The following is a 16,851-nucleotide window of genomic DNA, read 5'->3' as shown; positions in this document are numbered from 1 at the left end:
TCATTCCACTAAGACACAAGGTCGATACTTAGAATTCACCTTTGAATCTCTCTGAATGTTACTTCCAGGATTAAGAGTAGGACATTCTTGATTCATTTTGTGTTTTCCCCTTGCAGTGTGACCGATCGATATTCAGGTAATAATTCAGATAGTAAGATGATGCATGCCTTTGAGTTTTCTCCCCTGAATTTAGCCTAATTCTTTCTTTATTTTATAACAATAATTGTTATTATTTTCTGTCATCTGGGAAGTCCTGGAGGCACTTGGGCCAGTCCATTGTGAGATAACCTAACAGAGAGGACCTTGTTTAGCTGAATTGTTTACTCACCATTTGAGCCATTTCATTTCTGTGATCTTAATTTTTCCAAATATCAGCTTTCCACATCATGGCTTGTAGGCATTCTAGGAAGCCTACAGTCAATGGACAGAGTGGAGCATTTAGCAAAGAATACAAAAGAGAAAATAAATCAACTTTTATTGTATTTATGCTTTCAAAAGACAGGGGTAAGGGACATACTATATTTTGATGCTAACACTTACAGCCTGATGGGCAAAAATGTGGGGGTATTAACAATATTGTTATAGATTGTCAGGTTAGATTTCCGTGCTTTGGTTCAAAAACAAAAGTATAATCTTACCACAAAGTTTTAGTGTATCTGAGAAATGCTCAGTTGAATGCTATATAATGAAATCATATTTTTGTTTCTTCCCATATTGGTTGGTGATGATTTTGTGGGTCCTTTCTCTTAAGATTAGGGTTTCTTTCACATTCTAGTCTCTTCTAGAGGTCGATTCATGAAGTCTTGAATAGCCTGATGCAAAGGAAGCCACTTTTTGATAGACATTTTCAGAGCTGTAATCCAGCTGTAGAAATAACAGTGCAGGACAGGTCATTAAAAAAAAAAAATGGTTGAACGGTAGGAAGGTGAAATGTTAAAAAAAAATCGTTCACATTTATTTCCTAATTGTTTCTCTGGGTTATTTAATTTGAAATTAATATAGTAAACCCTGATTCTTTGGTTTGGACTGAACAAAATGGTAAAACACCGAATGTGGACTATACAGAGGTAGCAAAGAAATAAAACTATGCTGATGTTGTAAATAGGATCAGAAGAAGGTGCGATGTCTGTAAATAGTGATCACTGGAGCTATGGGGCTTTTATAATTGTTTCTATTTAAATTTCAAGTTCAGTTGGTCAAATGTATAGCCATCAAATATTGCCACGAGGGAAAAATATTCCTTTTTGCATTTGTACTCATAGCACACTCTGCAGGTTAGCTCCCCCCGTTTCCACTCCCTTCTTTTCATTTTATTGGATGATGTTTTATAAAATGTACCATATATAATTTATTCTCAGGGTATTTTAATAGTATTTATTTATTTATTTATTTATTTATTTATTTTTTATTTATTTTTTAAAGAATGGTTTGGGTCAGATACACTATGGTTGTAGGAGTTCTAGAGACGTAACTAGGATTCTTTCCAGCACAGTGTGTCAGGAACATGAATAAGTCAATGTGCTTTGTGATTCTCTGAGAGGGGAATGTGATTTGTATCATTTCTTAAGCTTACATAACTATTTTTGGGGAGTAGGGCATCTTGTGAAGGCAAAATTCCACAAACCACACTTTGTGAAACTGCTCTTATGCTTTGAAACAGTTCTCTAGTGACTCAGTATTGTTTCCTATTGATAATGTCCACATATGGATTTGACAGTGAAATTCAACTATTTGGTCTCCACCCATAGAGAAGCTAGTTGATTTTATCAGACAGGAGTTCATTTCATTGACCCTTTTTCTAATATGACAACTGGAACCTTACCTTCAAAGGAACCATCTTAGTCCGCCACCCAGATTGTGTAGCACCAGCCCAGGGAAAGAGATCTTGGCAAAATATCTAGCAATTCTATATTCATTAACCTCCCACTCCAGCCTATCCTTAGGAATGAGTGGAGCAGACAGGGTTTACATAATGGGAGAAGGCCTGGGGAGACTCTTCCCTTCCCTAAATGGTTACTTGCTGGAAGTCCTGAAATTCTACTTTTAGAGTTTTATTTCTTTGAGTTAAAGCAAGGTATTTGGTTCTGGTAAATACTCCTGAAGATTTTACCATGTCCCCTGTTTTAATAAATGACTGAATTTCTTTATTGATCTTTTTAACCCAATTGGGAGAAAGCGTCTCCCAATTGGGTTGAGGTGAGGGATGGTCTACAAGCAGGTGAGGATAGGAATGGGAGATGGAGGACACTGGATGTCTTGGGGATTGAAATTAGATGGAGGAGGATCCTTTGAGTCTGAGAGAATACTTCCTCTGCCTCATAGTTTTGTCTCTGTTGACCATACCGCCCTTTGTTCCCTCAAGCCGTCATGAACCCAAGCGCCCATTTGTACATGCCACGCTGGATAGTGAACATATTGAATTATATAGGTGAGTTCTATATCCTTCAGTGGCTTATAAAAAAAACAAACAACTGACCAAATTCCAATGAGCATATCAATAAAGTTATGTAAAAGGAGGTAAAGCAGCAAATCTGAATTAATAATTTGAAATATTTACAGATAACTGTTAGTAGATTTTTTTTTGTGTTGAAGTCTAAGCCACCATCTTGGGAAGAATGGTAGAATCCTTTTCCTCTTAAAAAAAGTACTTCTGGAAGAGTCATAGAAGATGACTCTTCTATGCATTAAATTTAAAAAATCCTGAGGAATATTAACTATGGAGATGATGCAAAAAAAAGGGAGAGAGTTAACTGAAGATGCAAGTTGAAGTTGGAAAGTCAAGACTTTTGCTAACAGGACTCTTGTCAGGGCAGATGAAGAAAAAGAAATATGCAGGCCTCGACCTACCGTTGGTTTTCGGTCTTATTTTCTGCACAGAAATAGAAAGTCTTGAACTCTTCAGATGGAGGTTTGAGTTCAATTACTGACTGCTTGGAGCTTAGGGTCTGCTCGTTCACCCTATATCCTTGTAAATACAGGCCACCTACAGAGGGTGAAAGGAAAAAGCAAATGAGAAGAATAGGGAAAGAGTAAGATGGAGAAAAGGAATCTGAAAAAGCACCAAGAAAATTTTGTGTCTGCAGGAACTTCTAATCCAGGTGTCTCATTTTGCAGATGAAAAAACTGAGACTCAGGAGAGTCTGTAATTGAAGGGCCTCCACTAATGATTAATGGCAAGGCTGGTAATGAGGTAGGATTTCCCCATTTCCATTTTTGTGATCTTCTCACTGCATGTTTAGTATTTGCCTTTGGGTTACTGTGGGTCTAAACCATCTACTTTGCCTGGAGGACACATTTTGAAATAAATTTCTTGGTATCAAAGAGTGACACCTGCACTATCACACTAGAAGAAAATTAAGTAATATTTGCTTGGACAAAACCATTAAGACACCCTTCCTGAATAATGAGATTGCCAGCAGTTTCTAAAACCAACTCAGATTCTCACCTTCTTTGTGCATATGCAAAGCACATTTAAAATATGAACCCACAGGGTGATATGAGGGAGCCAACTTGAATTCAAATGAGAATGAATGACTGGTTTTAGAAGATAATTTCTTCACCGTCGTCTTTTGAATCCATGTTAGTGGATATATGTTGTTTGGCCTGAATTTTGTTTCCATTATTTGGGGGGTAGGGAGAGCATATCAGTCTGGAGGAAGATGCTGAAAAAGCAAAACCTTTTGTGTCTTGTAGTGTCGATGCTCTGAGGTATAACCGAATCTCCTATCGATGATTAGATGCTTGAATCTCTTCCTTGTTCTTGCTAACTCTTATTCTAATCCCCCACTCCCCGCCCCAGGATCCACTTCAGTGCCCTATACTAACAAAATACCAAAATCCAACTTGGGTCGCTGCTCTCCCTGACAATTATCCTATGCCAGTAAGGGACTGGGAAGGGAAAATTGAGTCCCTTTACATACGACTCCTTTCATTTTCCTTTTAGTTATATTTGGTGCCATTGCACACCGTCCAGAAGCCATAGTTTGTTTTTTTTTTTAAAGAATGGTGTTTGGACTTGAAAATGTGTTTATTTTATAGAGGGGGTTTAGATGCAATGCTAAACTAAAAACTTTTTTCATTTAAAAAGAGCCCATTTCAAAGCCAACTTCTAGGAAAGCATTCATTTTAGAAATGGTTAGATTTTTCCCCCCTTTGGTAGGCCCCAGTAAAATGGTGTTTACCCTAATCCAAGAGTGAGTGCTGTCTTTGTGCTAATGGACACACCATAAAATTCACACATTTGCAGTGTGCAAGCAATGATTTTTAGTTTATGGAGTTGTGTGACCATCACCCAAATCTAATTTGAGTACATTTTCTTCACTTCAAAAAGAAAGTCTGTGTCCATTTATCAGTCACTCCCCGTTTGCTGGCCCATCCGAACACCAGGCGACCTAACCTCCTTTCTGTCTCTATGGATTTGCTTTTCCTGGGGTGCTCAATATACATGGAATCATACGATATATTGTCTTTGTGACTGGCTTCTTTTATTTAGTATGATGTTTTCCAGGTTCATCCATGCTAGGTCATATTATCAATTCCTCATTCCTTTTTATCGACAAGAGATATTCCATTGTGTGGGCATACCACATTTTATCTACTCATTAGTACATTTATCTACTCATTATCTACTCATTAGGACATTTGAATTTTCTTCATTTTTTAAGCTATTATGAATAATGTTATGAATATTTGTGTACAATTTTTGCACAGGTCTATGTTTTGAGGTATATACTAGAAGTGGAATAAGCAATGTGCTAGATGTTTCAGGACTAAGGGCCACCTGAAGACATATCCACGGATAGGTTTGCTGTCTTAAATCTCTTCTCCCAATAGTAGTACAAAGTTTTTCTATTACTGCACTGGTTTCTGACTTCTTTCTACTTGTGAGATTTCCCTTTCTCATGTGTCTGAGCAGACATGAATATCCTCTCCCATCCCTACCCTCTTTGAGAACAGATAGAAAGTTTTGTCCAAAAAGATGTGCGCCACAAACAGGAAAGTTCCTAACCCCTTTTCTAACCAGTTACAGGGTAGAAATGATTGGCAGTAAAGACATCCAATTGCAACCCCATTACCTCATTTGAGGTGACCTCACTGGGCCAGTCTCTCTGGATTAAGTAGCAGCAGTAAATAGCAAGCTGGCACAACATTTGAACAGAAATTTCTCACAAGAACCTTGCAAGCATTAAGTGTTCCATTTGTTGCAATAATGTAAAATATGTCTGAGGAGCACACACAGACCTTGATGTGATTTATTCAAGAACAATAGTTAACAGTCACGATTTGTTACTTTCAGCTTTTGCTGAAGAGAGAGAGAGAAGGGAAAAGAATCATCAAGTACATGGTGAATGACATGGGGCTTGAGGGCTATGAAGAGGCATTTGGCTAAAGGGTTTCTGGAATATTCACACTGTGGCTTTTTAATATTAGCCGGCCCAGGCAAGCCAGTAATGCATATCGTTAGGGTATGAGCACTTTCCTTGACAGTAAGCACGGACTTCAGGGAGCTGACTGGTGCTATTTGTTCAACCCTGACAATACACATTAGAGGCCTACTTATCTAGCTGGAAGTAAGATGTGAGATTCGTATCTAATGTGGTTTTCACAGGAAATTAGAGCCATATGTACTTTCCCCTCATCTCACTGTTATCTTTCCCAGCCTTCTCTTTGTGGCTCCCAGGATTGCCTCACTACCTCAGGTGACTGTTAGAGCCAGTAGGTCATGTCCCAAATACTACAGATACGTCTAGAAGTGAGAAATAGCATAGGAGGTCTCCTGGATCTCTCATCAAGAAGAGAAATCACTGGAATAAAATCAATATAAAATGAAATGGAAATAAAACAGTAAGGCAACTGAGATGCTGTGGTTGGGGGGTGGGGTGGGGTCATGTGTCTGAGAAGTGATGGTCATAGAAGCCTGAGTCTTAATAACATACATAGCAACTAATCTGGTAGGCGGAGGACAAGGATAATTGAAAGGAAAGAACCTTTTTTAAATACCCTAAGGTACCGTATGTAAAAGAGACAGTGTTTTTGTACCTGAATATTTTCCAACCTTTTTGGCTGTGATCCAAAGATGTTAATAAATACAGAGCTCTCCATGTTTTCATACAGTTGGCCCAAAAGTTTTGTGAAACACTGTGATGTACCATGATATTTTCTATTCAATTAAATTCTATTCTATTGTGTTTTTAAGTACTCGTCGCAACCTGCTACGTTGACTGCATGACTCAGTAATGGGGTAAAAACGTGTAGTTTGATGATTAATGCTATAAATAGCAACCAACGCCTGCTTCACAGTGCTGGAGAACAAGGAACCAAACAAGGGTGAGATATGCAAGAGCTAAGCAGAACTTGGACAGTACAAGGAGAGGAGGAATTAATAGATCAGACCAGCGCAAAGGTCATTCATTTAGCATCCATCCAGAAGAACTGAAAATAAGTATTAGGACTTTGTATAATTTTTATGAATATAATTTTTCTAATTCCTTGCATATAGAAATGATTACATGAAGCTGAGTATTTTATTTTTTATTGATTAATTGATTTATTTTAGTGCCTGTTCATGGCACAGCATGGGTTCAGCCATTCTCGGTAAATTTCTCTACTGCCTGTCCTCACAACTCCTGGTTGTTGTGATAAATAGCTGGACTACACGGATCGTGACTATGGCAGTCAATGTGCCAAATTCCAGAGACTACTTGTTTGAGACTTGTTTCTGGCAGAGAGTGCTCTCTGTAGCAGTATGGCTAAGAGTTTGGGCATAGGATTTGGATGACATTTGTTCATATTTTGTCACTTAACAGCAGGGGGTGGGCACATCAGCATGTTAGTTAACTTCTCTAAGCCTTCGTTTCTCTCATATAATGGGGCAATAACAGTGGTGGTTTGCAAATATTGGCTTTAGATAATGAACATAAAATGCTTATCTAAGTCCCGGACACATAGGAAGCATTCAGTGATACATGCTAACTATCTCCCTCCAACCCACCTGAGCAGTTGATCCAGTTCTCTAACCACCCCCCCGCCCCCCACCAAAAAAAAAAACAAAAACCCAAACAGACCATGTGGCTCCCCAGGGCAGTGATTCTTAATGGACAGTGGAGAGAGGCATTTCTATTTTGGGAACTTCCCACCGGAGATTTGGATATGCCTCCATGCTAGCTTGGGTTTCCTGGTGCCATATCATTGGCTATGAGCCTCAGGTCACGATGCATGTGAAAATGTACAAGACTGGAAAAGACTCTTCCAAAAAAGAATGTAGACCTCAGCTCAAAATTCCAGTCTGGGGAAGGGTAAAGCACTCCAGAAGAGCTCCTGCCCAGCCCCTTCATGCTAAAGAAGGGCGAGCTGCTGGTTAACCCTCCGAGAGCTTCCATCCGGACCCAGCAGCTGTCAGAATGACAGTGAGAAGGAGGTGGCAGGAAAGTGCATTTTCTGGAAGAAGGTGCATGCTCAGGCAAATTGTATTTTTTATTTGAAAAAGAGTAAAACCATGTAAAACTCAAATCACAGGCCTCTATTTTAGAACATGGCCTAGATATAACATATTCTTTTGGAATTTCAGTAAGAAAATGTTCTTTTAATCCATATTTAAGATAATTGAAGCTAGAAATGGAGGGCCTGTGGACATAGGGATATTTAAGATGTACAGCTGGGTAAGAATGAATGGATTTGGATTAAATATTTTTATTAGTCACAAAATGATATATTTTCAAGGAAGGAATTTAAAAATAGATAGAAATTAGATGACTTCTTAGGGCTAGAAAGGGCGTGAGATAGCCAAAGGGCTAGACATTTGATGGCCTGAGTTCTGGTTTTGCCTTTGAATTGGCTTTCTAATCTTCTAACCTTTCTCTATGAAGTGAGGGGAAGACAAACTACTCACACTTCATGGGAATGATGGCCATTTGCAGTAATTTGATTGTTCATTCATTAAAAACACATAAATATAGAGTCATCTTTGAAGCATATGGTCCCTTAGAAGAGATAAGACGGCCATCTAGAGGTAATGCACAAGGTAGAGGGCAATAAGTGTCACAAGATGGGTAAGTGTGGAAGTTCAGAGAGGGGGGATGCTTTGTCGGGGACCATATGGGGTTGCTTAACACCATAGCAGAGATGGCTGGTGACCGAATAAGCATTTGAAGGGCAGTGGAATCCGGCCAACTAGTGTTGAGGAATTGGTAGGTATAGAATGGTTCCAGGAGGAGGAACTAGCACAAGCAAAGATGTGTTTCAGAAAAAAGAAGATGTGTTAAGGAAATAGAACATGTGTGTTAAGGAAATAGAACATGACCATGTTTGGTTAGAATGCAAGGTGCTCTAACACAAGGATTGGAAAAGAAAACCAGAGAGAAGGATTTTGGGACACAATATAAAACTCTCGAGTGCTCTGGAGGTAACAAAGAACCTTGGAAGGTTCTGGAAAGATGTGTGAAATGATTAGAGCTGAATATAAAGAAGATGTCCATTTTTTCTTCCCTATCTTTTTCTTTTTCTTTTTGTTGGTATAACTTAGGCTACCTGGGTTCAAATTCTATCTTTATCATGTATTATTAGCCAGGGGAATGTGAACAAATGATATAACCTTGCCAAGCATCAGTTTCCCTAGTGGTAGGTGTGATAGTAACCTATCTCATAGGAGGGTTATTGAAATTAAATGAAATGATAAGAAAAAACACTTAACAGAGGGATCAGTACAAAAACTATACTGACTAAATGGTAACTCTGCTTTTGCTGTTCTTATTTTTAGGCCATTTATTAGTAGCCATTTTCTAGCTCTCCAACTAGGACTTTCCAAAGTAGGGCCTCTGACTTTTCAGAATCAGGGAAGCCACCTAGGGCTGTCATTACTGTTTTAAACGCGGAGGCCTCTGGGCCCTAGGGGTCTGGTATTTCAGTTTGGAGTGAGCTGAGCATTCCATCCTAAACATTTCCTCTCTATCTCTGGAAACAATCTCTTAAAAATGAGCTTCGTTGATTCAGTCATTAAAATGATTCAGACTTTTGCAGTGATTATTTTAATTAATTAATTAGCTAGCTAATTGATTGATTTTAGAGCGAGAAAGAGAGGGAGACCTTGCACATGGCGGGGGGACTAAGAGGGTGGGAGAGAATCTTAAGCAGACTCTTTTCCTGAGCACAGAGCCCAACTCAGGGCTCAATCCCAGCACCCTGAGATCACAACCTAAACCGAAACCAAGAGCTAGACCCTCAACCAACTATGCCACCCAGGCACCCTTGCAATGATATTTTATAACAAAAATCCCAGTCCATGACTGCTTTGGAGGTTTGTTTTGTTTACCTTCATTCTCATCCTGGTATTAGGTACTTAAAACTATGGATTTGGTATTGAATAGAAACAGCCTGTTCGGGAAGTGCTTAGAGATGCTGGGTCCCTCTGAATAGTTGAATAATATTTCGGGTTATGTTGTGATGCTCTCAAATGGAAAGGTGAGTAAGTGAAAGAGAATCACTGTATCGCTCATCCTGAATGAAGGGAAATGGAACATAGTGTGATGTTCGCCTTGTACTTCTTTCGTACTTTCCAAGGAGGCTGAAATGGTCACCAGATACTTCCAACTTGGCATGGCTGTCTAGCTTAAATAAAAATAAGCATTAATGTTAAAAAAATTATTAAGTGACTGAGATTCCAGGATGTTTACTACTACTAACTATTTAAGGATAATTCATTTGGTGAAAAAAAATCCAACTGCAAATAAAATGCCAATAATCTCTTTTGTCTAAAATTATAGGAAGGCTAGGGGTGCTTGTCCGGCTCAGTTGGTAGAGTGTGTGACTCTTGATCTTGGGGCTGTGAGTTCAAGCCCCACGTTGGGTATAGAGATACTTAAAAATGAAATCTTTAGGGATACCTGGGTGGCTCAGCAGTTGAGCATCTGCCTTTGGCTCAGGTTGTGATCCGGGAGTCCTGGGATCGAGTCCCACATTAGGCTCCCTGAAGGGAACCTGCTTCTCCTTCTGCCCATATCTCTGCCTCTCTTTCTCTCTTTGTGTATCTCTCATGAATAAATAAATAAATAAAATAGTTTTTAAAAATCTTTTAAAAATTACAAGAAAAATAATCTCTCTTATTGAAAGCAGGCATACTTGTTTTATTAAATTATATTGCTTATATACCCATTTTGTACATACAGCTTTTAGAATACACAATTTAATCAATATATAAGATATATACATTTTGTATAGAAGGGCTTTATATATAGAGCAACCCCTAATAGCAGTTACCTCATGTAATCTTTCCAACACTCCTGTGAAATATATAGGTGTTTCCATTTTACAAATGAGGAAAGTAAGTTCTAGGCAGTTAAGTAACTTGCCCGAAAAAAAATTGACAGTTAATGTTATTTTTGTTACTCACTTGTCCAGCATTGGGAATACTGAAGGGGGAGTTACTGCCCCAAAAAGCTATTGCCACTGATTCTGAATGTCATCAGTGACCAAAAGAATGAAGGAGTTTATTTTTTGTTTTTTGAGACAATGAAAGCATGGGATGAAAACTACAGGAGCTGGAATTAGCTTGGCTGTGTTGAGATCTCAGCTTCATTGTTGACTACTTGTGATCTTGTCAAGCTAAGTAGACTCCCCAGCTAATTTTCTTATGTGTAAAAGGGGAATAATAGTAGTATCTCTTCATTGGATAATGAACTAATTATCTTTAATTAATTAGCACCCAGGCATCCCTAAAGATTTCATTTTTAAGTATCTCTATACCCAACATGGGGCTTGAACTCACAGCCCCAAGATCAAGAGTCACACACTCTACCGACTGAGCCGGCCAGGCACCCGTAGCCTTCCTATAATTTTTGACACAAGAGATTATTGGCATTTTATTTGCAGTTGGATTTTTTTCACCAAATGAGTTATCCTTAAATAGTTAGTAGTAATTAGTAAATGAACTAATTTAGGTAATATAGACAGTACAAGGCTTGGTAAAAGGTCCATAAAGCTAGGCTGTCACTACTATTATTGTTGTAATGACTATTATTTCAAGCGAAAGTTGAGTCCATACCTGAAGCCTGGGTGGAGCGAATGCTAGCATAGAGGTACAAGCAGCCGTCCTTCAGAATGCAATAGTGCTGGACCCACATATCTGTGCTTCTGTCCAATTGGTGCAAAAGGCCCAGGCACTCCGGGTTCTTGATAGCCAGGGGTGGAAGGCTACTGTTGTGCAGAGTGACATCTTCCCAGACATGGGTCTGTGGGTGTAGCACAAAGGGATCATCTGAGTGGTCGCCCTGTGCGGGTGGTCCCTGACTCCCAGAGCCAATGATACCAGCACAAAGGCTATTTGACTTCAGAGAAGGCACTGCCCTAAGTGATTCTGTTGCTAAGGCAATCGAATACTTGAGCAACTCGCTAGAAAACCTGAATTTATCCAGGGGCTATGGAGAACTTCTTCCTTTCCATGCCCCTTGACATCCTTTCTCTTTGGTTTCTATTCTAGTGCGAGGAAAGCAAAAGAGTATCAGTGGTATGTAGAAAGGATGTGGAAACGGGCACCCCAGCAAAGACTATGTCTACGCCCTGTCTATAAATGCTGGTCCCAATGTGCTATTTCACTGGCCATTCGGATTGTCCCCTGAGCCCTGTTCCTGGCATGTCTACTGTGTCTAACAGCAGCCCTTGGCTCCTGCTTCACTTTAGAATTCCCCTTTGTACAAAGGACCAAGTTACATGCCCCAGGGCAGCCTTGGTATTAGGTTCTCATGGTCAATGATGTGGAAGGTCATGATAAATTGAGATCTTCGGGCGGGGGAGGGCGGTGGGAGCTGTGGGTCCACGGGCCTGAGAGGCAGGCTTTCCCCCGTAACTTGACCTGAGGCAGAGGACACAGTGCTTTATCTCTTTATCATAATGCCCTGCCAAGTGCTGGCCAGTTTCGCTTCTTTATTTGGCTTCATTTTTGCTCTTTCGTTTTAACAAGGCGGTGCACAAGATTTCAGGATGCAGAGCTGACTGTATTCTTTGCTGTGAAATGGAAGCCTGCTGGGAGTTTGGGTGTTCCTTTTTCATTCTGCTATAGATGCTCTGAGTGCATTAGCAGAAGAGATCCCTCTGAAAAATATCAGGCTCATTAGGATGACGCATTGGAGAGATGGATGAGTGTATTGAGCATTGTGTTCCAGGTAAAATGAAACACAAGTCCTGCTGTTTGTCATATGATGATGCCAGTGATTGTTCAGAAAGGACAGTTATAGGACACAGGGCAGTACATGTAAGCTCAAACAATCCAGATTTTCCTGAATGTACAAGAGCCGGAAGATAGGGAGAGAAGATAATGGATTGTAAATACCTTTTTGCTTGTCTGGCATTTTGTAAGGAAATGAGCATATTTAAAGGTAATCTGTAACCTTACTAGAAATGCTGTTCATAGCATAAAAATTAAATAATTGGGTATTAAAGCAATCCCAGCCCCTCGCCCCCACCAGTGAAAGCTCGGAAAGTGGGGTATCAAATGTCTTAGGGGCTAAAGTGACCTGTTGATCTCATGAAGTTAGCTATCACTTTATAGGTCAAGCCTAACTTAAAAAGTATATTGCGTCAAGTCTGGGAGTTTTGCACAGGTAGGAGCTGCGGAAGGTGGGCTAGTATGCATCCTAAACAAGGATATGAACACTAATTCTGAACATAAGACATTCATTTTCTAAGAGGCCGCTCAGCCACCAGCACTGTCCCAAGACGTCCCTGAGACCTTGTACTTAGGGAATGAAAAGAAAACAGAAGCAGGGGTTTAACCTCCTGGACTGCTCTATGTGAAACGGAAATCCCACCCCAATTTGTGACTACCCAGCGAGTTCACTGAGAGAAATGTCACGCAAACTCACGAAAATAAAAAGAACAGCAGGAATGCAAGTTCCCTCATAGAATCTGAATAGAAAACCCTGTTAGCTTAAAATCCTCTTTGCCAGCTTTTAGAGATCTGAGAAGTCCTAGGGTGAACTGCATGACATCTGACTTGATCCTTTCCCCCTTGGGAGAGAAAAGCAGAATGAAAGCTGAGATGAATACCACGGATACCTCACCTGGCGGACAGGATGGGTTGCTTTGTCCATTGCCTCAAGCCACCTGCAAGACAGTAAGATGTGAGGCTCTCCGGTGGGGGCTGGATAAGAATCATTTGGAGGGGCTTGCTGTTCTCTCTGGAAACCCATCTTCCAGACAGAACCGTCCTGAGGCTCAGATACATCTCACTGCTTGAAGATCATGGTTAAAGGCAACACATTCTTGCAAGATTGGTATTACTAGAGGCCAAAATCCCACCCCCAACCAGGCATATTTAAAATTAATTACTGTTATCCTTCTCCTTGCCTATAGTTCAATTAGTGCCTAAGAGAAAATTCATCCATTCTTTTTTCTTTCTTTTTTTTTTTTTTTAAAACCAAGGTGTGTGAATTTATCACCACTAGCAGAGCTGGTAACAACTGGTGTTATGAACTGGAAGGCACTGGCCTTTACAACATGGAAAGACTGGCAGACAGTCACTGTCCTGAGCTCCAGCCCTAAGTGTTCCTTGGACGCAGTGGCCACTTTCAGGACACCGTTTCGTACCCCTACTGGAGGACTGAATTTCCTTAGTCTTGTCTCCTCAGCCCCTACAGCCTATCTGTCCCATCTCATTTGCCAATCTCTTCCCATTTTCTTTTAAAACCTGTAATTTTCAATGAAACCCTCCTGCGTGCTCTCTTCCCCAGAGTTTGACTTATTCCCTCTGCCTTCTTTGGTTCCATTTCTTCTTTTGCAGGCCTGTCTGATCTCATGCCACACTCTTTAAGAACTCCTCCCTGGTCCCCACTTGGAGAGATCCTCATTCCCTACGGTCAATTCCCACGCCATTTTGTCTTCTCCTCTAGCACTTCTTAGTTTCTATTTTGCATTACAAATGTTCAACTGAATGCCCTATCTTCTTGGTTCAGAGCTTGTTTGAAGGCAAGAATTGGCACTTAATCATACTAATCATCTGTGGAGAACTTAAAACGGTGTCTTGGGCACATCAGCTAGCCCACAAATATTTTTTCCATGAATTGAAATACAATCAAGTTACTGTTATCATATTTCCCTATTTGTCCTTTAAAGCAACATGCATTTGAACAAACAATGTTCCACAAATAGGAACAGTATTTTGTTCGCCTAAGAGGTTTCCAACCTGGCCCTCCATTTAAAATTGGAGCTGAGTCCAAATTCTCTTACAGAGACGTGCCATTGACACTACACACTGTGGACCTTTATCTCTTCATCAGTCTCCCTTACTCCATCCTCCCTTCACCCTGAATTAGCAGCCCTCACCCTGAAATGTTCAGCTGGCTCACTGGATTGACCGATGATCTCCATTCCCTTAGGGTGATACACTGGATAATGATCTAAGCCCCTACTTGCTCGGAGGTTGTAGGCCACCTTCTTAGAAAGCCTGCACACTTCTCCCCCTCCAGTTGAGTTGTATGCTTAAAAATGTCAACTAGATCCATTCCTCCACAAAACTACATTAATACTATTTATTTTGCTCGTCTCCTCGTGGTGTGCTAAGTTGCAGCCCTACTACATTAGTTTTATACCTGGGACTATCCATCTGATTAGCTTAAAATATATAAATTTGATAACTTTGAGAAGCTAGATGTGAACTATGATGGTAATAAGCTTTTTTAGAAGATGTGGAGTTATGAGAGGAGCAGATGTTTCTGTTCTTTAGCAATTCTGTTAGGAAAAAGTGGAGGAGGGGAACAATGAAGAACCGAATTTCCCATTCCTTAGAAAAAGTTGATTGGCTTATGCTGTGAATTTGCCTTTCCCTTCTCTACTTCCAATCCCCCAAATCTATAAAGCTGCTATTGAAGAAGCATTCCTCTGCCCCACGTGAAGCTGGCAAGATCAGAGATTAATGAATTACCTTTTCATTTCTTGGTTCGACGTTGCACAGAGGCAAAAAGCTCGATTTCCAGACTGAGGCACACAGTTAAACACAAATGGTTTTCCCAAACTGCTATCCATGCCAACTTCTGCACCTTCTAATTTTATTATTTCCAGAGGCGGGCATTTTCCTTCGTCCTAAAATTAATAAGGAAGAGGTTCAGCATGGGCATTGTGATTAGTCAGGTAAGGAGAAAAGGAGTCGGGGAAGGAAGACTAAATTATTTTTAATTGATATAAACATATATATTATTTATATATATTTAAATACATATATAATACAAATATATATAATAAGAATACTTTTGAGTTGACTGTATGTTCTGAAATGAAACTATAACCCCACTGAGTTTTTCTTGATTATGTTCTCTGTGATATATTACGTGAACTCCAAATCTCCAGCTATGATATTTTTCCACATCACTTTTGAATGGACTCTAATAATATGCATTTTATTTATGCCATCTGGGGAAAGTTGAATTAATTATTAATGCCCATTTTTTTCCCATGAGAAAAAAAATAAGAGAAATTCACTTTACAATATATGTGGTTGGTAGTGACATGAGATCTTTAATTTTCTACGATGAACATGTATTCCATGTGTATAGTGTCAGGCCCTCTTCTACATTGTTCACCTCTCTACTACAAAAAAAATAAAAATAAAAAATAAATTGTTCACCTCTCTTGGCTTTTCTTCACAAATGCTCATGAGGTCGTTGCTTTTATCATCTCTATTTTACAGATGGGGAAACTGCAGCACCAAGAGAATAAAGAACACTTCTCTTTAAATGACAAATAATTCTGTGGATCAATATTTTGTATATTTATTTGACAATTCCATCTCAAAACATCCTGTCTGTTAATCCTATCTTTTCTAAAAACAGCTATCTTAAGGTCTAATCCCTATACCCTGAAGTCACGAACTGTATGGGTACCACTCAGCGGTTGTTCTAGTCAGTGTACAAAGCTGTGAAACCATTGCCACCATCTAGCTTTAGAACTTTTCCATCACCTCCAGATCTTCTTTGAGCCCATTGGTAGTCAATCCCCACCCCCCAACCCCCCCCCCCCCCCCGCTCCTCCGATCATAGGCAATCACTCATCTGTGTTCAGCTCCTATGAACTTGCCATTTCTGGACACTTCTGTGGTCTTTGTGATTAGCTTTTTTTACTTAATGCAATGCTTTCAAGTTTCATCCCTGTTGTTGCATGTACTAGTTATTCATTCCTTTTGATTTCCTGTTATATGGATATGCATCATTTAGTTCATCTGTTCATAAGATAATGGAGTTTTTCTTTCTATTTTGGTCTGTTTTGAATAATGCTCCTATAAACAGTTGTGCACGAGTCTTTGGGTGGACACATGTTTCCATTCCCTTCGGTAGATTACTAAGAGTGAAATTGCTGGGCTGTAGGGTAAGTTTATCTTTAACTTTACTGGAAACTTCCAACCCATTTTCCAAAGTAGCTATGCCATTTTACGTTCCCGTAAGTAGTGTATGAGTGTTCGGGATTCTCTCTATCCTCACCAATGCTGCGTAGTGCTTATCTTCTTCATAAAGCTGCCATCCTACTAGGGGTGGAGTAGGATCTCCCGGTGATTTGAATTTGCATATTTCTGATGCCTGATGGTGTGAAGCGTCATGCAGACCAGAGGTTCTTAATCAATTTTGGTAATGACTTTAAGATCCAGATGAAAACCATGGACCCTCTCGCCCCAACCCCCCCAATACATGTGTGTAAATACATGTGTGTACATGAATGCACACATGTGGGTCCATGCAGATACCTAAGTGTATACGTGTGCATGTAAATGCATATGGGTAGATGGACATATTATTTGACAAAAGGTAGTATCTCAGAGTGTTATGGCACTTTAGTTTATAGAGCATTTCCATGGGCTCTGTCTTTTTGTTTTTTATG

The 16,851-nt window shown here is 39.8% G+C and overlaps 1 protein-coding gene across 1 annotated transcript in view; it reads right to left on the bottom strand.

Annotated features, from left to right (window-relative positions):
- Positions 1-449: 449 nt before the first annotated feature.
- The window catches only part of LOC112653376 (uncharacterized), a 100,360-nt gene continuing 83,958 nt past the window's right edge, over positions 450-16,851 (bottom strand). Inside the window, exons 8-12 of the mRNA XM_025437485.3 lie at positions 14,909-15,066; positions 13,050-13,092; positions 11,036-11,222; positions 2,848-2,983; positions 450-864 (exon numbers count right to left, since the gene is read on the bottom strand). Coding sequence (XP_025293270.1) covers positions 765-864; positions 2,848-2,983; positions 11,036-11,222; positions 13,050-13,092; positions 14,909-15,066 — 624 coding nt within the window. The 3' untranslated portion in view covers positions 450-764. The remainder of the gene's footprint in view (positions 865-2,847; positions 2,984-11,035; positions 11,223-13,049; positions 13,093-14,908; positions 15,067-16,851) is intronic.

Source organism: Canis lupus, chromosome 3, assembly GCF_003254725.2.
Source record: "Canis lupus dingo isolate Sandy chromosome 3, ASM325472v2, whole genome shotgun sequence".
Taxonomy (NCBI): domain Eukaryota; kingdom Metazoa; phylum Chordata; class Mammalia; order Carnivora; family Canidae; genus Canis; species Canis lupus.
Note: the sequence above shows the minus strand (reverse complement) of the source record. Positions and strands in the feature narration are given on the sequence as shown.